The sequence below is a fragment of the Oryctolagus cuniculus genome, chromosome 9, assembly GCF_964237555.1.
Source record: "Oryctolagus cuniculus chromosome 9, mOryCun1.1, whole genome shotgun sequence".
Lineage (NCBI taxonomy): Eukaryota > Metazoa > Chordata > Mammalia > Lagomorpha > Leporidae > Oryctolagus > Oryctolagus cuniculus.
The window spans coordinates 86,032,366-86,056,737 of NC_091440.1; the positions used below are offsets into that span (position 1 = coordinate 86,032,366).

General features: G+C 44.1%; 1 protein-coding gene across 2 annotated transcripts in view; it reads left to right on the forward strand.

Annotated features, from left to right (window-relative positions):
• The window catches only part of FLT1 (fms related receptor tyrosine kinase 1), a 199,306-nt gene that overhangs the window by 11,401 nt on the left and 163,533 nt on the right, over positions 1-24,372 (forward strand). For both annotated transcript variants that reach the window (XM_070049070.1, XM_070049071.1), the window contains exons 3-4: positions 22,031-22,127; positions 23,196-23,428. In XM_070049070.1, the coding sequence (XP_069905171.1) occupies positions 22,031-22,127; positions 23,196-23,428 (330 nt within the window). The remainder of the gene's footprint in view (positions 1-22,030; positions 22,128-23,195; positions 23,429-24,372) is intronic.

Consider the following 24,372-nt stretch of genomic DNA (forward strand, 5'->3'; position numbering starts at 1 on the left):
TAGCAGGAAGCTGGAATCTGGAGCCAGAGCCGAGACATGAACCCAGGTGCCCCTATATGGGATGTGGGCATCTTTTTTTAAAAAAAGATTGATTGATTTGTTTGACAGGCAGAGTATCAGGGTGTGGGGAGGGGGGAGACAGAGAGAGAGATATCTTCCATTTACTGATCATTCCCCAAATGGCCACAGTGGCCGGGACTGAGCCAGACAGAAGCAGCCTGGAGCCTAGAATTCCATCCAGGTCTCCTGTATGAATGGCAGGGGCCCAAGTATTTGGGCCATCATCTGCCACTTTCCCTGGGTACATTAGCAAGGAACTGGAGGCAAAATAGCTGAGACTCGAACCCGTGTTCCGATATGGGATGCTGCCACTGTGCCACCACGCTGGCCCTGGCTGTGGGCGTCTAAATTGGCACGTGAACTGCTGTGCCACATGCTTGCCCCAAACTTACCTTTTTAATTCCATTTTCCCACGGACGTTTTAAGTGCCCCCTACACTTTGATGGAGGGAAGGGAGGAGACTAATCTCTATAGGACCACCAGGCGCTGTAATTAACATGTTATTTCACTCACATTCATAGGCGCGAGGTAAATTTTTCCTTGGATGGCGGAAGTGGCCAGCAAAGGTGGAGTCATGGAGTCTGGTCCCAATCAGGCGGCAAACCCCACCCCCTCCATGAAAAGGGAGCGTGGGCGGGAGCGAGCCAGGCTTTCTTTCCGCAGCGCTCTGGCACGTCCACGGAATGTGAGAAGCCGCTGCGAGTTCAGCTTCAAGCGGCCCTGGCAGATTCCGCCGCTGTGTGCGGCAGGTCTCGTCCCAGTCTCCATCGTAGTTAAAGTCTGAAAAGGGCCCCAAAGCCGTTAAGCGCGGAATTTGATGGGGGCTTCCAGTCTGCGTGCTGCGTTCTCAGTGACTGCAAACCAGGCCCACTTGCAAAGCAGGGCGGGATGACGGCAGCACCCCTAAGGCTCTCAGGCGGGTTGGGTCCACAAGCCGGGACCGGCTGACAGATTGTTCCTGCAGTCCGGGCTTTGCCGCCCCCTGCACCTCTCAGGTGCTCAGCAGCCTTGAGGACCTGGAGCTGGGATCCAGAGTGTTGGCTCCTGAAGGCGGACGCTGCATGAATTCGCGGGAGGGCCGACCTCAGCCTGCCCCCAGAGCAGGGGAAGGAATGCAAAGACTGAGCCTGTGCTTGCTCAGCTCTCAGAAAGCTCCCTGCGTTAGCTCAGGGGAGCTGCTGCTTCACCCGCCAACAGGTGCTCCCGCTCTGTGAGATGTGTTTGTTGCGCTGAAATCCCCAGAGCCAGGACAAGGTGGGGACTTGCAGAGTCACCAGGACAGGATGCAAACCGAGGGCTTTCTGATCTTGATGATCAAATCGGGATCTTCAGGGAAAAGCGTTCAGTGTTTACAATACAAAGCTGCCGTGTCTGTGAGGGAGCCCACGTTCCGAGAGCCTTTTCCTTCAGGGGGTTAGGTGGCAGGGGTGGTCACGCCACAGGCTGCGACGTCCCTGCACAGTTGGCAGGCCCGGCCCTGTGGGCGGAGCTGCAGGACATTCCTGATGTTTTGTTGCACCTTGTGTGTATGTCTCTTCCTGCACCTTGGATCTTTCTTTTCAAATTGTTCAGACCTGTAAGAAGTTGAGAAAGAGGAAATAGTGTGTTGCTTCTTCCTCCTTCCACTGCGTGGAGTGAGACACTTTTCCATACCAGCCTATGTTTACCAGAATCTGAGAAAATCCTCTCCTGCCACCTATCTTTCGCTCCAAGGAAACAGCTGAGAAGTGTAGTTAAGTGTGAGTATGGGTATGCCTTGGCTGGAGATTCTCAAGGGTGGTGATATAAACGCTGTTCGATGTTAATGGTGGTTTTCTGTTTTCTAACTTGGCATTCGAGAAGCCAAAAATTCGTGCAAGTGGATAGCGAGGCAGGGACCTGTGAGCTGAGACTGCAAGTGAGCAACTTGAAAGGCGGTGTCAGCGCTTGCCGTGGCAGTGCGCGGGGATGAATCCAGTTGTTTTCTTTTAGAGAAACATGGTTCACTCTCTTTTCCCACTTATTGTCCGTGCTGGATCGGATTTTTTACTCTCTGTTGATCTTTGGAAATTTTTAAAGTTTCAGAAGCTTCTTTATAGGGGATTCTGGTAGAACTGGAGAAAAAGACTGTACAGAAACTGAGTGACTGCATTGCTCTGGAATGGACTCTGGGTGCCTAGAGATCCCAGAGGGCTGGGAAGTACACGACACAGGTGATGGCTGTACAAATTAAATGTGTTTCTCCTGCTTATACCTCATCCCAGCCTCTGTCCTCAACACCAGTAGGTAAAAAATGCCCTATGCAAAGTATTTGCCACACAAAGTCGCTTAAAAGGCAAAGGGGTAGGGCAGGCGTTTGGCCTAGCAGTAAGACACTGGTTAAGATGTTCACATCCCACATCAAGTGCCTGGGTTTGAATCCCAGCTGCAGCACTTGACTTCAGCTTCCTGCTAACACAGACCCATGGAGGCAGTGGTAATAGCTCAAATACCTGAGTCCCGGCCACTCATGTGGAAGAACTGGAGTTAGTTCCTGGCTCCCAGCTTTGCCTCGGCCCAACCCCAGCAGTTGTGGGTACCTGGGGAGTGAACCAATGCATGGGAGCTCTGTCTGCCTGCCTCTCTTTCTCTCTCTTTCTGTCTCTCAAATAATAATACAAAACTTAATTAAGGAAATACAAAGAGGAAATGCAGGGGTGCTAATTTATGAGAATCTTGCTTTTGCTTTAACCTTTTTGGGTAGATATTAAACTTAGTGATATTATATTCAGATAGATCTTCACTTAGGGTTAGTAAAATTTTCAAATGTAGAAGTGAAGTGTTTGTTGCTTTGTTTTAAAAATGTGCCTTATGGTCCAAACAGATGGGCTTAGGACTGCTAGAGTAATTCATTTTCCACTTGGAGATAAACTTGGGAGGGGATTTCAGAAACATATTAAAATGATTTGGAAAGCTGGATTTTGTGCCATGAGTTCACAAGGAAAAACATAGCTTATATCAAATTTAATCCCCCTGGTGCTTATCTCCTAGTCAATCATCATTGTAGATTCATGTCCAGTTTCCAACTTGACTTGAGATATACATGGAAGAGTGCTTTATTTCAGAACATTTAATGTATTTTTTTAAAAGGTGCTCAAGTGATTATCAACCAACTTATTATTTTTATTTTGAAGTATAAATGTAGTTGTATATATTGTGCTGAATGTCTACCATTGAAAACGTGTTCTTAGTTTATGAGCTTAATTGTGAATTTTCGTATGGTGACTCGCATTTGTTAGTGAAGATTTCGTGGCTCCCTTTAATAGGAAATGTGTTTCTTAAGCACAAAGTGTACCCAGCCTAGAGTTTCTCCCTGAAGATTTAGACTATCTGCCCTTTGTCTTGGTATTCATCTATTCTACTTCTAATTGACATCTCCTAAGAAGGCAGCTTAGGGCTGAAAGCCCTTCAAGAGGTAGGGTTTTTGTCTGATCGTCCGTGCAGTTGTGAATCCACTGCACATAGCACATAGCAGTCACACAGTAAATGCTGGCTATACTTTAGAGACTGTACCATGAACCCTTCTGCTGGGTCTCAGAAGCCTTGTAGGAGTCATAGCTGCACACTGGCTCACCTACTAAGAACCTGGGTGTATATGTGTAGAGGAGGAGGTTTGCAAAAATGTGCCCAAGAGCTGGCAATGAGTCTCCCAATACATATGTAACGTCTGTTCCTTCCATCTGGGCCATCCTCTGGGCCCAGTGGCCGTTTATTTATTTATTTTTTTTATTTTTGTCCATGGCTGAGCTAACTGTGTTTTCCTGAATTGATTGTACACTCAGGATTCTCTTTTTAATGTTCATTTATTTATTTGAAAAGCAGAGTGAGCGAATGACAGGGGGAGAGAGAAAGAGAGAGAGATCTTCTATCTGGTGGTCCAGCCCCCAAATAGCCACAACAGCTAAGGCTGGGCCAGGAGCCAAGAACTCCATCCAGGTCCCCCACAGGGTGGCAGGGACCCAAGTACTTGAGCTTAACTCTCTGTGCCACCACTCCTACATTCAAAATTGAGAATGAGAATACAAGCTACCCAGCCAGTTGAGAATTGGTTCTTGAGAGAGACAAGGATACTTTAAAAAATTCAAGGAAAATCGGAGTTAAAAGAAAAGTTTAGGGGCTAGTGTTTGGGACAGTGGTTAAGACACCACATGAGATGCCCACAGCCCCTGTCTGAGTGCCTAGGTTCAAATCCCACCTGCACTTTAGATCCAGCTTCCTGGTCGTGCACACCCTGAGAGGCAGCAGGTGATGACTCAAGTGGTCAGATTCTTGCAACCCACATGGGAGACCCTGATTGAGTTCAGGGCTTCTAGCTTCAGCCTGACCTAGCCTTGGCAATCTCAGGCATTTGAGAACGAACCAGTGGCTGGAAGATTTTCTCTCTCTCTCTCTCTCTCTCTCTCTCTCTCTCTCTGTGTCTGCCTTTCTAGTAAAATGAAAAAAAAAACTTTTAAAAAATTATTTATTTACTTGAAAGGCAGAGTTTACAGAGATAGAAGGAGACAGAGAGAGAGAGAGATCTTCCATCTGCTGGTTCACTTCCCAGATGGCTACAGCAGCCCAGGCTGGGCTGGTCCCAAGCCAGGAGCATGGAGCCTCCCCAAGAACTCCCTTGCAGGTACAGGGGCCCAAACACTTGGGCCATCTTCTGTTGCTTTCCCAGGAGGATCAGCAGGGAGTTGGAAGGGAAGTAGAGCACCTGGGATTTGAACCAGTGCCCACATGGGATGCTGGCACTGCAGGTGGCAGCTTAACCCATTGTATCACAGCCTCGGCACCTGTTTGTCATTTTTTATGAACTTTCTGAGGTACCCTCACATTGTCTTTGAGGTGGTCAGGGCTCCCAAACAACACAGGAAGAAGACAGCTTGATTGGGATACTTTACTTCTAGGTGCACGACCATAGCCTGAGCTACTAGGTAATGCTACCATCGCTGCCTGCCTTCCTCCCTCCCTCTCTCTCTCTTCTTTCTTTCTTTCTTTCTTTCTTTCTTTCTTTCTTTCTTTCTTTCTTTCTTTCTTTCTTTCTTTCTTTCTTTCTTTCTTTCTCCTTCCTTTCTCCTTCCTTCCTTCCTTCCTTCCTTCCTTCCTTCCTTCCTTCCTTCCTTCCTTCCTTCCTTCTTTCCTTCCTTCCTTCCTTCCTTCCTTCCTTCCTTCCTTCCTTCCTTCCTTCCAATAATTTCCTCTTGGCTCTGGACTAGCCTCAGTGTAGGCTAGATGGACAGACCAAGTCCTGGCTAACGTGTCACAGAGCGTAGCTTCCTTCCATCCCTCTGATTGCTGACTTTCCACTCCAGTCCTCTCCAGGAAGCACAGCAAAGCACAGCACAGCAGGACACAGTTGTATCTTCTCAAGTGTGTGTGACTCCCCCCTGCCCCCCACCAACAGCAGCTAGCAGAGTCAGATAGAGCTCAGAGTGAAAAAGATGTGCAAACCCAGGCAACTGAAGAAGGCACTGAACTTTCTCCTTTCAGCCAAGAGGTCAACCAGCAGAGTAGTGAAAGGCAAGAGACTTCTAAGGGACATTGTTACAAGAAAACAATTGCTTAAAAGTAAAGGCAGTTTAGGGGATTTGAAGATTGGGAAGTCTTTGAAAGAGTGAGAAAGAGATCTTGGTATATCCTTTAGCGAATACACTTCTGTTCTTCAAGTCTTATCTTACCTTCATTCTTCTAAAATGTCCCGCCCTCCCTAGGCTGAGTGAGACTCTCACATCTGATACTTACTCATAATGACACACACACTACAATTTAATTTTTTATTTAGATAAAAGGTAAGTCTCTCTATATATAATTAACATACAAGGGGACTTCAAAAAGGTCATAAAAGTGGAATTAAAAGTTAAGGTGCATTTTCCATGAACTTTTTTTACTTGAAAGGGAGATAGAGATGGAGAGACCTCTCATTAGCTAATTCATGCCCCCAAATGCAGACAAGAGCCAGGGCTGGACCAGCTCAAAACCAGGAGCTAGGAACCCATTCCAGGTCGTCTATGTGGGTGGCAGAGATCCACCAATTGAGCCTTCACCTGCTGCTTCCCATGGTGTGCATTAGCAGGGAGCTGGAATCAGGGATGGAGCTGGAACACAAGCCCAGGCAATCCTGTGTGGTATGTGGATGTACCAAGTAGCATCTTAACCCATAGGCTGATGTCCACACTTCCATGAACTTCCATCCTATAATTATCTGTTGTCTGTGTTAAATCATAAACACTTTTTAAAAAGTAATCTTGGTTGTCCTGTTTACGAGTATGGTTCAAAGATAATAATGAAAGAGATGCTGGGGTTACAGATTAATCAACAAGGTAAGAGGGTGAGCAAAAGGAGTCATACATGGAATGCAGTACTAAAAGAAGCAGGGTTGGTTGGTGGTAAAAGAGAGATAAGGATAGACACTAGACCTTCCACTTGAACAGGGAAATCCAACCCTCACCTAGTTCGTGCATCTCATCAGCCTTGGGAACAGCTAGGGCACTGGGCACTTCTTGCTTCTGCACGAGGGTCTCCTTCTGGTTTTATGTGACTTCTCCTGACGGGTATTAGTTTTGTCCAGAGTGAGCTGAGCTATTTCACAGCCTGTTGTGCTGAAGGCCAAGCAACAACAGAAGTTGTTCCTCTCTATCATAGAGGCCGTCTCATCTATGACAGATGTCACATGTTGGGTGATCTAAAAAGGCTGGTTTCTAGAAGCTGAATTCTGGATAGAGTAAAGGAAGTGTATGATACAAGTGCCCTGGGAATTGAAACCAATATTTCTCAGGTTCAGGAACACAAAGCTCTCAAGTCTTCTCTAGATATATATAGGGAAGACCTTGGTATCATATACTGCCATGATTGGAAAACATTTGGTAATTTATTTCTTTTAAACAGTGGGATACTTCTTGTAGACACATACTATTTTTTTTAAAAAAGATTTATTTTATTCATTTAAAAAACAGAGTAACAGGAAGAAGAAGAGACATTGTGGCTGTTTGGTTTACTCCCCAAATAGCCACAATGACCTGAGCTGAGCTGGTGCGAAGTCAGGAGCAAGGAGCTTCTTTAGGGTCTCCCATGTGGGTTCAGGGGCCCAAGGACTTGGGCCATCTGCTGCTGCTTTCCTAGGCACATTAGGAGGGAGATGGATCAGAAGTAGAACAGCTGGGATTTGAACCTGTGCCCATATGGGATGCAGGCGTTGCAGGTTGGGGCCTTAACCCATTGTGCCACATCACCAGCCCAGACACATACTACTTCCAATGGGTTTCTTTCCCTTCCAGAAACTTGGTTCTCCATAAAACTTGTCTAGTATTAATTCTAAGGTTTTTTTTGTTTTGTTTTGTTTTTGTTTTTGTTTTTTGACAGGCAGAGTGGATAGTGAGAGAGAGAGACAGGGAGAAAGGTCTTCCTTTGCCGTTGGTTCTAAGATTTTTTTTTTAAAAAGTTTGCAGAATTTTAGAAAGACACAGTTATTACAGTATTTACTATGTAAATTAAGTGAGCTTAAGAAAATGTGAAAATTAAAAGCATCCCTCCTCAAAAAAAAAAAGTCAACATGTTCACCCCATTGTCCAAGCAGGATTTACGTCCAAAATACATGTAATGGAAAGCAATTCTATTACAAAGTGTCAAATTCAAAAGGAAACTGGTTTTGGCAACAGAAAGCAAGTACTTGTCAAGAATAGTTTTAATGAGCATTAGAAAGTATGCTAACGTGACTTTCAAAAACTCAATTCCCCTGTGATGGATAACTTTATCACATGCTCTTGGCTATTTAAATCTTCAAGGTCAGAGGGTTTGTATATATTACTGGCTGCAAAGACCAGAGATTCCCTCAACTTCCCTCTTAAAATATCTCCTTTGTCCACAGCCTATGGGTGTGCAGAAGAATGTTTGTTCTGTAGTAGGGACCAGAGTAGGGCAAATCATATCAAAGCAAACTCAAAATTCACATAAGAACTTCATCACACCCAGCCTTCCTGTCTCATTTTTTTTCCTTAGTTTTACATGCAGAGCAAATGGTATTGTCATTATTTGTAAGAGATTATAGAATTGGAAACGTGGAAAAGTATAAGAAGGGAATATATGCAACCACATTGATTATAACATTTTTGGCTTTTTCTTGCACCAATAGCTACAGTGTTGCCTGCCAGCCTGTCTTTTCTTTATTATACAAATATGTTAAGGCATTATTTTGGATTCAAAATTAAAACTTGCCGCGGCTCACTAGGCTAATCCTCCGTCTTGCGGCGCCGGCACACCGGGTTCTAGTCCCGGTCGGGGCACCGGATTCTATCCCGGTTGCCCCTCTTCCAGGCCAGCTCTCTGCTGTGGCCAGGGAGTGCAGTGGAGGATGGCCCAGGTGCTTGGGCCCTGCACCCCATGGGAGACCAGGATAAGTACCTGGCTCCTGCCATCGGATCAGCGTGGTGCACCAGCCGCAGCGCGCCGACCGCGGCGGCCATTGGAGGGTGAACCAACGGCAAAGGAAGACCTTTCTCTCTGTCTCTCTCTCTCACTGTCCACTCTGCCTGTCAAAACAAACAAACAAACAAACAAACAAAAAAAAAAAAAAAAAACTTGAACATCTTTATGGTTATTTAATAGCATCATAGTGTTACAGCTTCATGACATGTTGGGTTTTTCCTTTTCTTTCTTTTATTTAGCAGAATGTGATGTGAAAATTAGTGCTGAATTTTAACTGTGTGTGTGTATTTGTCTGAGATACAGAGGAACAGACTAGAGCTAGCTAGCATCTACTAGTTACTCTCCACATGCCCCCAACAGCATGAGCTAGACTAGACTCAAACTAGGAGCCAGGAACACAATCCAAGTCTCCTCTGTGGTGGCAAGGACCCAAATACTTGAACCACCACCTGCTGCTACCTCAAAGGGTTGCACCTTAACAGGAAGCTAGAATCCAGAGCAGAGCTGGGACATGAACCCAGGCACTTTGATGTAGATGCAGGCATTCTATGTGATCTCTGAGGTTTCCCTTTTAATTTTTTTCCTATATTTTGAAAAAAGTTTATTTAATTTGAAAGATGGGGGAAGGAGATCTTCTATTCACTGATTCACTCCCCAAATGGCTGCAACAGTCAGGTCTGGGCCAGGTTGAAGGCAGGAGACAGGAACACAATCCTGGCCTCTCATGTGGATGTGAGAGCCCCAAGTACTTGGGCCTTCGTCCACTGCTTTCCCAGGTGCATGAGCAGGAAGCTGGCTTGAAAGCAGAGCCACTGGTCCTCAGACTGGCACTTGGATCTGGGATGCTGGCATTACAAGAGGCAGCTAAACCTGCTGAGCCAAATGCTGGCCTCTTCCACTGTGCTAAATGCCTGCCTCAGTTTTTTTTCTTCCCAGAAATAACTGTGTATGAACCTGAAGAGTACTTGTGTCACATGGCAGTTTGTAAGCAGTGACTGAGTAACGTTAAAAGCTTCCGATCTCCACTATTGGTCTTTGCCATCATTTGGTACAGCCCTAAACTGAATTGATAAAATATTGCCCCAATATTCATTTTTTTAAAGATTTATTTGTTTATTTGAAAGGCAGAGTTACAGAGAGGCAGAGGCAGAGAGAGGTCTTCCAACCACTGGCTCACTCTCCACATGGCTCCAACAATTGGAGCTGCACTAATCCGAATCTAGGAGCCAGGAGCTTCTACCAGATCTCCCACAAAAGAGCAGGGGCCCAAGCACTTGGGCCATCTTCTACTGCTTTCCCAGGCCATAGCAGAGAGCTGGATCAGAAGTGAAGCAGCCCAGCCGGTGCCGTGGCTCACTAGGCTAATCCTCTGCCTGTGGCGCCGGCACACCAGGTTCTAGTCCTGGTTGGGGCGCCGCTCCTGTCCAGGCTGCTCCTCTTCCAGTCCAGCTCTCCGCTGTGGCCCAGGAAGGCAGTGGAGGACGGCCCAAGTGCTTAGGCCCTGAACCCACATGGGAGACCAGGAGGAAGCACCTGGCTCCTGGTTTCGGATCGGCGCAGCGCACTGGCCATAGTGGCCACTTGGGGGGTGAACCAATGGAAGGAAGACCTTTCTCTCTGTTTCTCTCTCACACTCTAACTCTGCCTGTCCAAAAAATAAAAAATAAATTAAAAAAAAAAAGAAGAGAAGCAGCCGGAACACAAACTGGCACCCTTATGGGATGGATGCTGGCACTGCAGGCGGCAGCTTTACCTGCTATGCCACAGCGCCGGCCCCTGCTCCCAATCTTCTCTCTCTGAGATGCTTTCCTCCTAAGGGAACCCACAGCAATAGCAACGTCCATGAAGTTCGGAGACCTGCTCTTGCTCTCATTGTCTCCATAGACGTGACTTGTGAATTTCAACATGAACTGGTGACTGTGGTGCACTCGATAAAGCAAGACCTCTGTGTCCAGACAGGGCTCTACACAGTGACACTGGATGAGAACAGAGGCCAAGGGGGAGCAGGCTTCAAATGTTAACAAGGCTCCTGCTACTGATAGAGAAAGCAGAATGTGTCCCAGCCCTACCCAACAGACAAAACCTGCCTCTGTGCGTTTCAGGGTGTGAAGAGCGTTTGCTCTGTTCACTGCCCTTTGCATCACCAGATGATGGCCTCCCAGACTTCTCTGCCAAATACTTTACAAGCTCCATCTCATGCCCTGTCAGCCAGATCTTGACCTTTGCTCCAGGCAGCTCAGATAACCGCCCTGACATTGTACCGTAAACCGAAACGACGTTCGGCAGCTCAGTGGAGGTGGTTTTTGAATGCGTGCAATAAAAGAACAGCAGTGTGGGAGTGAAAGCAATATTTTTTTTTTGGCAGAGGGGAAAGGTAGCACTGTGGTCAGTGGGAGATTTCTCTCTGACCAACCTTAATTAAGTGTGATGTCACATGAAAAGGAGCTGGGCCTGACTATAGGTCATGGGGAGGGTAGGCTCCTGATGGTAGCTGGTGACAGGCCTAGTGATCAATGAATGTGCCCTGTTAAACCGTGACCCTCCCAAGAAGCCAGTGTCCAGAAAAAGCTCCGATATGTGCACAGAGGACAGGCAGCCGTCGTAAACGTTGGCAGTAGGAATGTTGATGCTGCTAGAGGAGCTTTCTCCTGGTAAATATATTAAGCCACACAGATTTGTTTAAGTGACTTTTTAAAAAATTTAATTATTTGAAAGGCAGAGTTACAGAGAGTGGGAGAGATACATAGAGAGATGGAGACCTTCCATTCACTGGTTCACTCTCCAAATGGCTGCAACAGTTGCAGCTGGGCCAGGCGGAAGCCAGGAGCCAGGAGCTTCTTCTGAGTCTCCCACCTAGGTGCAGTGGCCCAAGCACTTGGGCCATCTTCCGCTGCTTTCCTAGTCTCATTAGCAGGGAGCTGGACCAGAAGTGGAGCAGCTGGGAATTTAGGGAATTACCTGAATTTGGAGAATTACCTAGAATCAAAAAACTAAAGCCAGAAACCAGTGAATTCTTTTTGTGGGTTCTGCGTGGTCAAATAGGGATTTTAATACATTATGAAGATATAAAAGGAAGAAACCAGGCCCCTGGGATTAGACATTTTCTACAAATCAAATGTATTGTTGCTGGACAGCAGCGTTCTCGATGTTTATTCAACCCTTTCTTGGACCCTGAAGTTCAATAACACAATGACCTTAATCTGAAATATTCTATATTGTAAAATTGCCAATTTAAAGTCACAAATAATCTTATCTACAAAAAGCATCGTTCAGCCATGAGTCAGAGTTTCATGCTTTGCCACATACAAGTCAGTTTCTAAATCCCAGCCTGGAAAGAGCTTTCCCTATGCCTGAGCTGCATAAAGAATGCAATCAAAACACACACCTGTGGTGACAGGTAGACACCTGACCCAGCAGCTAAGATACTGGTTAAAGCGCCCATGATCCTCATTGGAGAGCCTGGATTCAAGACTCTGCCCTGGCTCCTGCCTGCAGCCTTCTGCTAATGCAGACTGGGAGTCTGCAGTGATGGCTCATGTAGTGGGTTCCTGTCACCCAGGCGGGAGACCTGGATTGAGTTTCTGGGATCTTGGCTTTGGCTCCAATCATTGTGGACGTTTGGGGGGTGTACCAGTGGATGGGGCTGTCTCTCTCTCTCTCTGTCTCTGTCTATATCTCTAACTCCCTCTCTCCCCAAATAAGTAAATAAAAATGTAAAAATATATAAATCAAGCACACACCAAACACCTCTTCCCCTTTCCATACCTACCATTGCTCCACAGCTCAAGCAAACTTGAGATTTCCTTGGACAGAAAAGTGTACATATATTTGTAGGCAGATATGTATATCTGTGTATTTGTGTACATCCTTTAATTTCATTAGATTTTACCTTGATTTAAGGCCAGTTGTTTTAGAGGGAAAATTTATTTTAAAAATTGGCACCGTGGCTTATTTTGACTTGTTATGTTGCTATCACATGAATGCTTGTTGGAGTTCACATTTTCTATGTAGTCTGTTGGTGAGTGGAACTTGAACACTTGGCCCTTCTCCATTGGCCTAGAAATAAGAGAAAAAAAGCCCTTTAAAAATGCTCTTCAGCTGAGTGAGGCTAATTATACAATTAGTCTTCATTGAATGCAGTTATTCTAAGCAGTGCATTCAGTTCTGATGTCCACCTCACGGAGGCTAAGACTGAGAATTAGTTTATTATTAAGTACCTGAGCCTATGCCAGCTATAGGAATTAGCATCTCAAACAGAAACTTTGGTAACTTTCGTAAGTTTGCAACTAAATTCTTCATTTAAAAGAAAGATTTCTTTATTTATTTATTTGAAAAGCAGAGTTAGAGATGGGTACACAGAGAGAAATCTTCCATCTGCTGGTTCACTGCCCGCTCCCTGCCCCCCATGGCAGCAATGGCCAGGGACGGGCCTGACCAAAGCCAGGAGCTTCATCCAGTCTCCCACATGGGTTCAGGGGTCCAAATACTTGGGTCATCTTCTGCTGCTTTCCCAGGTGCATTAGCAGGGAGCTGGATTGGAAGTGGAACAGCTGGACATGAACCAGCACCCATATGGGATGCTGTGGCACAAGTGGTGGATTTACCTGCTACACCACAGCACTGATCCCCCAACTGTATTTTTAACCATTCTCCCGCCAACCCAAAAGATTCCATGGATTTAGTTTATAAGACAGCTTTTTAATAAGCTACATCTTGGGGAAGTAATTTTTTCTTTTATTATGAATTATGTTTAATTGACCCCATTCAACCTTTGTAGAAGGCCCATGGCCTTAAATTCAAGTTTTAGAAACATGATACTTGGGAGTTATATTTAGATAAAGAGGTCATTTATCATGTAGGATTATGTGTTATAGAAAATGCAATATGCAAAAATCAAAGACAGGTGCTTCTCATTTGAAATAAATGTACTATACAAAGCTTTGGGTTAAAACAAATAAATTGAAAATCAATCATTTTAATAAAAAAGGAAATCCCAGTGGATTCTTCAGGGAGCACTAGCAACATAGTTTTCACTGTGGGTCACTTTGCCAATTTAGAGAGTTAAAATTACAAATATGCAATTAGAAGTGGTTTGAAATGAGGACTATGTTAAATTTGAAAGAGAGAAAGGGGGGCAGCAGTAAACTGATGTGTTTTGTGATATATTTGTAAAACTTCTGCTTCATAAATAGTAATGTTATGGAACAAGAAAGAAGTATTTGCAATCAGTTTTCTACAACTTGTAGCTGGATAAACCGTCACATTTATGGGTTATAGGTGGCAACACATCTCCAAATTTCTTCTTATTCAGGCCTTGTTTTAACTCTGTGAGTACTTTGGTTATAACTTGATGTTTTCTATCATTTTGAGAGTCAGAAACTGGCCTCCTACTGTATGTGAATTTTATCTCAGTATATATTGCCCTATTGCAATATCAATATATATCACATTATTGAGATACAGTTCACATACTGAAACTCCCCAAATGATGACCATAGGGGACCAGAATATTAGGGTGCATAACTCACTGGCTTTTTTTCTGCTCTGTTCTCAGAGTTGGCATCCATTACCAATATCTAACTTCACAACATTTTCATCACCTCAAGAAGACACTCCCTACTCAGTTATCAGTCATTTGCCTTCCCCTGAACCTCTGTCAATCACTATTCCACTTTCTGTCTCTATGGATTTGCCTGCTGTGGACATTTCAAATAAATGAAATCATGTAACATGTGGCCTTTTGTGATTGTTTTATTTTAGTTAAACTTAGCAAGATGTTTTTTAACATAGCGCTTTTCATTTTTAAAGATGTATTTATTTATTTATTTTGTTTTATTTGAAAGGCAGGGAGAGTTCTCCCATTTGCTGGTTTACTCCCCAAATGCCCACAATAGCCAAGGCTGAGCCAGGCTGAAGCCAGGCACTAAGAACTCAATCCAGAATTCCTGGCAGGGACCCAGGTACTTGAGCCATCACTTGTTGCCTCCCAGGGTGTGCATTAGCAGGAAGCTGGAGACAGGAGTAGAGCTTTCTGGGACTTAAATCCAGGCATCCCAACATTGGTTGTGGACATCCCAAGTCTTAACCAATGTCTCAAGCACCTGCCCTTGTTTTCATTATTAAAAAAATTTTTTTAAAGACTTACTTATTTGGATATCAGAGTGACAGAGAAAGGGAGAGGGAGAGAGAGAGATCTTTTGTCTGCTGGTCCACTCCCCAGATGCCCACAACAGCTGGGGCTGGGCAGCCCAAAAATGGGAGCCCAGAAGTCCATCCAGATCTCCCTATAGTAGGGCCTCAAGTCCTTGAGGCATCATCTGCTGCTTCCCAGGCATATTATCAGGGAGCCGGATCAGAACTGGAGCAGCCAGGACTGTAAATGGTGCTTCCATATGGGACTCAGGCCATCTCAAGCAGTACTTAATCCACTATGCCACAGTGCCCGGCCTGTTTTCACCGTTTAAACAAGAAACTTTTACTTTCTCGAAGCTCTGGAAGCTGGAAGTTTGAGATCCAGATGTTGCAGGTTTGGAATCTCCCAAGCCCTCTATCTGTGGCTTGCAGATGGCCTATTTTTCACTGTGTCCTCTCGTGACCTTTTCTCTGTGTGAGCTGACAATTTTTTCAAGGCTCATCTATGTTGTAGCACGCATGAGTACTTCGTTTCTTTCTATTGTCAATAAAATCCCATTGTATGGATTTTGTGCTACATTTTTGTATATCCATTTATCATTGACAGACATTTGGATAGTATTCTCTTTTGGGGGCTATTGCTGCTGTGGATATTTATATATGAGCTTTTATGTGGACATAAGTTTTCAGTTCTCTTGGGCAGATACCCATTGAGTGTCATTGCTGAAAAATATGGTTAGCCTATGATGAACTCGATGTTTAAAGATCTGCGAAACTGCTGTGTTGTTTTCCACAGTGGCTGCACTATTTGAAAAATTCCTGAAGCAATGCATGAAGTTGTGATCTTTCCATATCCAACACTTGTTAGTTCCATCCTTTTCATTTGTGCTATGTCTGTAGGTATAAAATATTATCTCAATGAATTTTTGCTTTGCATTTTCTTAATGACTAGTGATGTCCTTCATCTTGTCATGTGTTTGTTGGTCGGTTGTATATCTTCTTGGAGGAAATATCCATTCAGAACCGTTGTCATTTTTTCAAGGTTGGGCTATTTGTCTTTTTATTAACCATATCTTTACAATGTGATTTCTAACTTTTACATTATTATTAATTACTAACCTCAGAATCAATGGCAATTTTAGGCTGACAGGGACTATACACATCAGTCTAACCTCTGTTGACAATTTAAGAATCTGAGACTTAAGGCAGCTTGCCCATGGCCATAACATAACAAGTTAATGGCAGAGCTGGGGAGATTAAAGACTCTACATAAAAAAATGGAAAAGATAGGCATTTCATGATTTATATTTGAGAAAAGATCTTTTCTTACAGAGAATAATGCTTTGATTCCAGTGTCACAGAGGGGGTAGGGTAGCATTTGTTAGTAAGATGAACAAAATATGGGATTTGTTTTGAAGTTGCATTCAACTCCCAAGAACATTGATTTTATTTACATCAATGGAAACAGAAGTTCTCTAAAGGTCCTTTTAGTCAGACTTTATGTAAGTGTCTTCCTTGGATCTTTAAAATGATAGCAAAGCTGTCTGCTTCATGACGACCTCTTGCCTGTTCACTCAGTATCCATCACAGTAGCTTTGACAAGCCTTTGAATAAAGAGGTTCAGTCATTTGGGTTTTGGATTTGATTGCAAAATAAAACCATACTTGGAAATTTACTCACTCTTCCCATTGAAATCAAAGGAAGTCTTCCATTCTGCCTAATGAAATTAGGTGGGGATTGGAGGATGTCACTTTATTAAATTATGCTTTCAAAAACATTTTTAAATTTATTTGGGAGGCAGAGAGAAAGACATATACAGACAGACAGACAGAGACAGAGACAGACAGAGCGAGCTCTCATCTGCTGGTTCACTCAAGTAGTGTCCCAAAGGGCCTGCGATGGTCTGGGCTGGGTCAAGAGGCCAAGCCAGGAGCCCAGAACTTAATCCAAGTATCCCGACTGAGTGTTAGGGACCCAGTTACCTGAACCATCACCATTGCTCTCCAGGATCTGAGTTAGCAGGAGGCTAGAGTGAGGAGCTGGAGCTGGGAATTGAAACCCACAATACTCCAATGGTGGGGCCACTGAGGTGACCTTTCGACACGTCTGTGTGTAGGCTTGTGGGGAAGAAGAGAGGGTTTATGCCAAGGAGTCATTAAGTTCTATTCTACCTACCAGTTAATGTAGAACAGAAAAACAATGGGGGCTGGAGCCGTGGCACAGTAGGTTAATTCTCTGCCTGAAGTGCCGGCATCCCATATGGGCACTGGTCCTAGTCCGGGCTGCCCCTCTTCCAATCCAGCTCTCTGCTATGGCCTGGGAAAGCAGTAGAAGATGGCCCAAGTCCTTGGGCACCTGAACCTGTGTGAGAGACCTGGAATAAGCTCCTGGCTCCTGGCTTCAGATCGGCATAGCTCCAACTATTGCAGCCATCTGAGGAGTGAACCAATGGAAGGAAGACGTTTCTCTCTGTCTCTCTCTCTCTCTCATTGTCTGTAACTGTCTCAAATAAATAAATAAAATCTTAAAAAAAAAAAAAAAAACAGAGAAAATATCCAGCAAGGTAAATACAAAGTGTCACTGTTCAAAGAAGTAGCAGTCACATGTTGTTGGGTTTTTTAGTTTGCTTTTTAAAAACTTTTTAAATGGGATACTTAGAGAGCATGCTCCCATCTGCTGGTTTGCTCTCCAAATGTCCATAAGACCCAGTCCTGAACTGGGCAAAAACAGGAGCTCAGAATTCAATCCAGGGTGATAGGGACCCGATTATGTGAGCCATCAAGGCTGCTCCCAGGTTCTGCATTGGCAGAAGCCAGAGCAGAGTATGGAACCCAGGCATTCCAATGGGACATGGATGTCTTAACTGGCATATTAACCACCAAGCCAAATGCCTGGTCCAGATGTTGGTTTTTTATTATTTTTTAAATGCTATTAGTCCATACTGCTTGACCTTAACAGTTTTTTTTCTAACACACACACACACACACAGAGCATGTGATAAAGCCCATTGTCAGGCTATGCATTGAGTACTTTGCTTGTTTTATTTTATTTAAGTAATAGGTTTGCTCCTATAAATAGATCTGTGTGCCCCTCACGATTACATTGTAGTTGACTGTGATGAAAGCAGTAGCTCTCAGAGGGGACAGACAATGCCAACCCATGGGGACAAAATCAGCCTTGTAAATTGGATTTCTAGACTACCATGGCAAACAGTGGAAAGTTTTGATTCCTATCCAAGCTTCACAATGGGGAATCATTGTTCAGTTGCGGCGCTCCACCCTTGAACATGGACTACCCTGTGGATTCATTATCTAAATGGGAAGTGTGACTTGGAATGGCTGAGAAGAGCAAACTGCACCGCCGTGGTGTGCAGATGGACATACTTTCAGATGGGCACACGGTGTTACTTATACATATATCACTACTGTGATGGGAAAAGTGTCTGCTATGCAGTAGACACTCTAAGATGTTAGCAGATTCTTCATTGCCCAGATAGGTGTGTGGACATTAAACTGCCTCAAACAAATATTTCAAGGCCCCATAATGTGACTTCAAAGGCTTTGAGGAATAAATATTTCACTTTCCTTTTCCTTATTTGTTTTACCGTTAACTATACTCTTGGCATCGCCATTAATCTTAATGAAATTCTAGCTTCCTATGCGCCAAGGCATACAGATACACTCAGCATCCAGTTACTGAAAAAGAGTTCCCTGGGACTTCTCTCTTCCTCTGTTTCAGTTAACTACTTTTAACTAGTGTGCTCCTTCCAAGGGCAAGATTCGTGGGCTGCTTCTCCTGCGGTGGGAAAGCTCATTGTCTCCACGTGGACCACAAAGATAACTACAAGTAATGCTAGAATTTTCCTCAGAAAGTTTTGCTGGTCTTTTCCAGCCTATGAACAAGTGCTCATTTAAATCCCCCAGGTTCCATGTCATTAAGACGGCCAGACACCATTCTGACCTGGAAATTTTTCAGAGTAGGTTTCATCAGCTGCTGGCTGTGGCTTTAGAAAAACCTCAAGTTCCTGTGGAGGCCTGATTTTGATTCTGCGGGAGTATGTGATGGATCAGTTGTATCTCTATGTACATTTTAATTTATACTAGTAAATACTGAGCCATTTAATCTAGTAATAACTAGTACTACTAGGATGTATTATCTATAGTAGTTACTTACAAAAAAGATATATTTATTTATCTGAAAGGCATAGTTAGAGAGAAAGAGGGAAAGACAGAGAGAGGTCTTTCATCCATTGGTTCACTCCCCAAATGGCCACAATGGCCAGAACTGGGCTAGACCAAAGCCGGGAGCCAGGAGCTTCTTCAGGGTCTCCCACATGGGTGGCAGAGGCCTAAGGATTTGGTCGTCTTCTGCTGCTTCCCCAGGCTCATTGCCTAGGATCAGAAGTGGAGCAGGGGCTGGCTCTGTGGCGTAACAGTTGGGCAGCTACCTCCAGTGCCAGCATCCCATATGGGCACCGATTTCAGTCCTGGATGCTCCACTTCTGATTCAGCTCTCTGCTGTGGTCTGGGAAAGCTGTGGAAGATGGCCCAAGTCACTGGGCCCCTGCAACCACATGAGGGACCTAGAAGAAGCTCTTGGCTCCTGGCTTCAGATCAGCCTAGCTCTGGGCGTTGCAGCCATTTGGGGAGTGAACCATTGGATGGAAGACCTCTCTCTCTCTCTGCCTCTGCTTCTCTGTAATTCAGCCTTTCTTTATTATTTTTAAAAGATTTATTTATTTATTTGAAAGTCAGAGTTACATAGAGAGAGAAGGAGAGGCAGAGAGAGAGAGGTCTTCCACCCACTGGTTCACCCCCCAATTGGCCACTACCGCCAGAGCTGCGCAGATTCAAAGCCAGGAGCCAGGAGCTTCTTTTGGGCCTCCCACAGTGGTGCAGGGTCCCAAGGACTTGAGCCAGGCCATAGCAGAGAGCTAGATTGTAAGTGGAGCAGCCGGGACTTGAACCAGCGCCCATATGGAATGCCAGCCCTGCAGGCAGCAGCATTATCTGCTACACCACAGTGCTGGCCCCCTCAGCCTATCAAATAAATAAAGAAGTGGAGCAGTTGGGACTCGCGAACAGTACCCATATGGGATGCCAGCATCACAGGTGGTAGCTTTACTTGCTACATCACAACCCTGGCCCCAAAAGTTAATTTCAAAATATTAATTTAGGAGTAGGCATTTGGTCACTTGGGACACCCACATCCCATATCAGAGCACCTGGGGATGGAGTCCCGCCTCCACTTCTGATGCCAGCTTTCTGCTCACACACATCCTGGGAGGCAGCAGGCAATGGCTCAAGCAGTTAGGTCCCTGTCACCCATGTGGAAGACCAGACTGAGTTCTGAGTGCCTGGCTTCAGCCTGGCCCAGCTTTGGCTGTTAGGGACATTTAGAGAGTGAACCAGCAGATGGAAGATGTCTCTAACTATGTGTGTGTGGGCCTTTCAAATAAAAATAAGTTATGTCAAAAAGAAAGACTGCAATAGAGCTTTTTTAAAAATAAAATATTAATTTACATCATCAACAACTCCAGAAAAACATATGATGTTCGTTTAATATGTTTGTGGTTACCTACACAGCAAAATATTCTCTGCCAGGAGCCAAGAGAAGCAATTCCACCAGTGAGGGTGACGGTGACATCTGGCACGTGGCAGGCAGCACACTGACTCCTGCACACAGCCTGCCTGTTGGGGGGAGCATGGGTTTTCAGTTTTATTCCTGAGGCTGCTAAGCAGCAGGAAATTAAGTTATGCTAAGGCCGTGTAGTTAAGAAGCAGAAACCAAAGTTTCCAATGCAGATCTTTTAAAGAGTCCAGTTTTCCCTGAGCTATTAAGACCCAAGAGAAACACCGGAGAACATCACTGGGCTTGACCTGGGAACTTGAGTGTCCCATCTCCCAGATCTGTTACCCAACACTGAGACCTGGAGGGCCAGCTGTCCTCAAGCTTCTATTGCGTAAACCCATTTGTAAGTAAAAAGTAGTCCCTACCATTGGTGCCATGTACTTAATTTTTGTCTCTTCTCCAGTCCCTATTGCTACCTCAAGATGCTAATCCTCGGTCCCTGATCTGCTGTTACCTGGCTTTGCTACTGCCCTGGTAGAAAGAGGAGGGGAAGGAGTGGGGGAGAAAGTGGTGAGACAAGGGCTGGGGAGTGAGGGATGAGGGAGAGAATGAGGCCAAGCAGATCCTTCCTGGTGTTTTCCCCAATGGCCAGTGAGAGCTCCGGGGAGGCCCAAGCTCTGGGAAAGGTCAAAGGTGCGATCTCTCCTTTCATGATTAAGAGCGCCCAGAGTGACACGTCCAGGGTCCCATTGCTTGTCACCAGGATGGATGCCCAGAGATGGGCGGGTTTTACTGCACTCTGCTCTGCCGTACGTCCTTTCATAGCCTCTCAGCAGTCCCCCGTGAGATACCCTTGTCCTGTGTCCTGTAAGGAGTGGACAGTTCCCTTTCACTGCACCATTTTAGAGGGAACTGGTAGGTTATGTTAGACAAGCCAAATGGCATCTAAACCTGACTTTGATTTTCATTTTGAGGAAGTTAGTTCAAAACCAAGGTTAGTTTTCAAAATGAGGAAGTTATTTCAAAAAGAAAAATGACGGGCCCCAAATATCAGTGCTTGTGTAGTGACTGAGCTACATCGAGAACCTAGGAATTTCTATACATTTATTAGAATAAAGATCAGACAAGTCCACGTGACTGGATGATCTACACTGGCATAAGTTCAGTATTAGAAATATATTTGGGGGGATCAGGACTGTGGTGTGGCGGGTAAAGCCTCCACCTGTAGTGCTGGCATCCCATGTGGGTGCCAGTTCGAGTCCCCACTTTTCCACTGATGATCCAGCTCTCTGCTATGGCCTGGGAAAGCAGTGGAGGATGGCCCAAGTCCTTGGGCCACTGCACCCGCATGGGAGACCTAGAAGGAAGCTCCTGGCTCCTGGCTTTGAACCAGTGCAGCTCCATCTGTTGAGGCCATCTGCAGAGTGAACCAGTGGATGGAAGATTCTCTCTCTTTCTCTCTCTGCATCTCTGTAACTCTGCCTTTATAATAAAATAAATAGATCTTTAAAAAATATATATTTTGGATAACACAAACTAATTTAATTTTGAGAGTTTTTAATAAGATCTATTAATATGGTTGTCTGTTGAACCATATGTGAATCTATTAATATTCCAAATAAATGGGCTTTTGATTATTACTTAGGTCATTGGGTTTAAAAGTATATATAATATTTGTGAGCAAGGTTTGGATTAGAAAAAACTGTGAATTAAGAAAAGTGTCTATTAGAAATGTCTTTTTATATATGTGAGTAAATTAAACATCACCTTTATAGAAAGAAATTTTTTTAAAAAGATGATAATGCAATTTGCAAATATTATATTCAAACCATTTGTTTTCCAGGAGCTAGTTCAGGTTCAGAATTAAAACGTCCTGAACTGAATTTAAAAGGCACCCAGCACGTCATGCAAGCCGGACAGACACTGTACCTCAAATGCAGGTAAGTGACAGTGTTCATTTGGGAATAACCTAGTTACCTTTCCCAAGGCAAAATTCACTCCCTGGCAGAGAAGAGAGGTAGGAAACTCAGTGGTCTGGGTGATCCTCGAATGCAAACCGCAGGTACCCAGCCTCACGTGCAGAGAGGTCCCCACAGACAGGAGAGAGACTCAGGGAAAGTGGGGTGAAGGAAGCTCACCCATTTGTGCATATTCAGAATATTGTTCAAAATCTCTTCTGAATATGTTGCTTTTCTGCAAAGAAGAAAATGACTACACTTAAAATATTTTTAAAATTGTAATGAATATGAAGAAAACAGATTTAATGCAGTCATAGGTACAGTTCTAAGAAGATAACCATACTTCCCTCCCCCACCCCCCTTATTTCTTCCTTTTTTATTTTTTGCAAAAACATTATTTCAATCCACTGTATAATCATGAGTTTAATGCACAACTAACTATAATATTCAACAAATAAAAAATATAAAGACCACAGTTCCACAGGAATGTAAAAAAGAGCTAAAAACAACAATCAAGTCACAAGATGTCCATTTCATCCCTGTACTTTTTTGTGTATTCTATATTAACCACCACATATTAGAGAAAACATATGATACATGTCTTTTTGGGACTGGCTTATATTTCACTAACCATAATGGTTCCCAGTTGGATCCATTTAGTTCCGAAAGACAGGATTTCATTCTTTTTTACAACTGAGTAGTATTCCATAGTGTATATATACCACATTTTCTTTATCCAGTCATAAGTTGGTGGACACCTGAGTTGATTTCATATCTCAGCTATTGTGAATTGAGCTGCAATAAGCATGGGGGTACAAATAACTCTTTCATATGCTAATTTCATTTCCTTTGGGTAAATTCCCAGGATTGGGATGTCTGGGTCATTTGGTAGATCTATGTTCAGATTTCTGAGGAATCTCCATACTGAATGACTATACTTAAGAGAGAACCTTAGAACAGTGCTTCCTTAAAAAAAAAAATTTCTTAGCAAGTGGCACCAGCCATGGCCCCAGATGTAACTGTACTTTATCTTCTGCCCTCTGATTGCAGAGGAGAAGCGGCTCTCTCATGGTCTTTGCCTAAATTGGTGAGTAGAGAGAGCGAAAGCGAAAGGCTGAACATCTCGAAATCCACCTGCGGAAGGAATGGCAAACAGTTCTGCAGTACCCTGACCTTGGACGCAGCTCAGGCCAACCACACTGGCTTGTACACCTGCAGATACCTAACTATCCCCACTTCAAAGAAGAAGGAAACACAATCTTCCATCTATGTCTATGTTAATGGTAAGACTTCGGTGTTCCACATTCCTTGTGTGATTGCTTTGCTGCGGAGCCCACATCCACCCTGATCCTTGCTAGTGGGCATGAGGGAAGTGGGCGTCTTGTAGAAACCTACAGAATGCATTTTTCCTGCATTTCCTGTGCATCCATTTCAAGTGGACCCCTCAAGGCCTGGTCAGTGAACTGGATGTTCCGTGAGGTTGGAGACTCTCCTCACTGCACCAGCAGCACCTGGAAGTCTCTAGCGTGCGTTTGGATAAATAATGAACGACAGGATCTTTGTTCTAATTTTTAATACTTGAGGAGCCTAAAAGAAGAGATTTTTTTGTCCTTCAATGCAACTGCATTGTCTTATGTGTTGGAATTGTAACATATTGGGATTTTTTCCTATTAACTTAATAAATGTAAATTTAATGTTGCTCCTTGGGTGTTAAAAAACTGGCTCTAGTTAACAATGTGATGTTATTTCATGTCCACTGAGGAAGTATTATAGTGATATAAGAGCTGGCCTGTGCCATTTTATAGTAAAAAGGACAAAAGGTAAAAATTAGTCATTTTGGGCTACAGTTTTTATGGTATGTTTTCCCCCCTTAGAGAATGAATAAATGAAGTAATATGCAAAGGGAAGAAAAGCAAAACCATTAAGGAAATATAAATTGACAATACAAATGGATCCCTGAGAAAGAATAAGAAAAATGGCCGGTCATTTTTTTCTTCCTTGTAGAGTTACAGCTAGTTACCACTACTTGTTGAAAGGCTTAAAAACTAAGGAAAAACATCCTTGAGAACAGGATGCAAAATGAGTAGGCACCTCAAGCTCAAAATCAATTTTAAAGACACAACAACCAACCAAAAGCTTCGGTAGCTAAAAACGTAGTGTGAGTATACCTCCTGCTATGTTAAAAGAACTGGCGCCTTTGCATTGGCGGTGGTACAGTCGAATACCA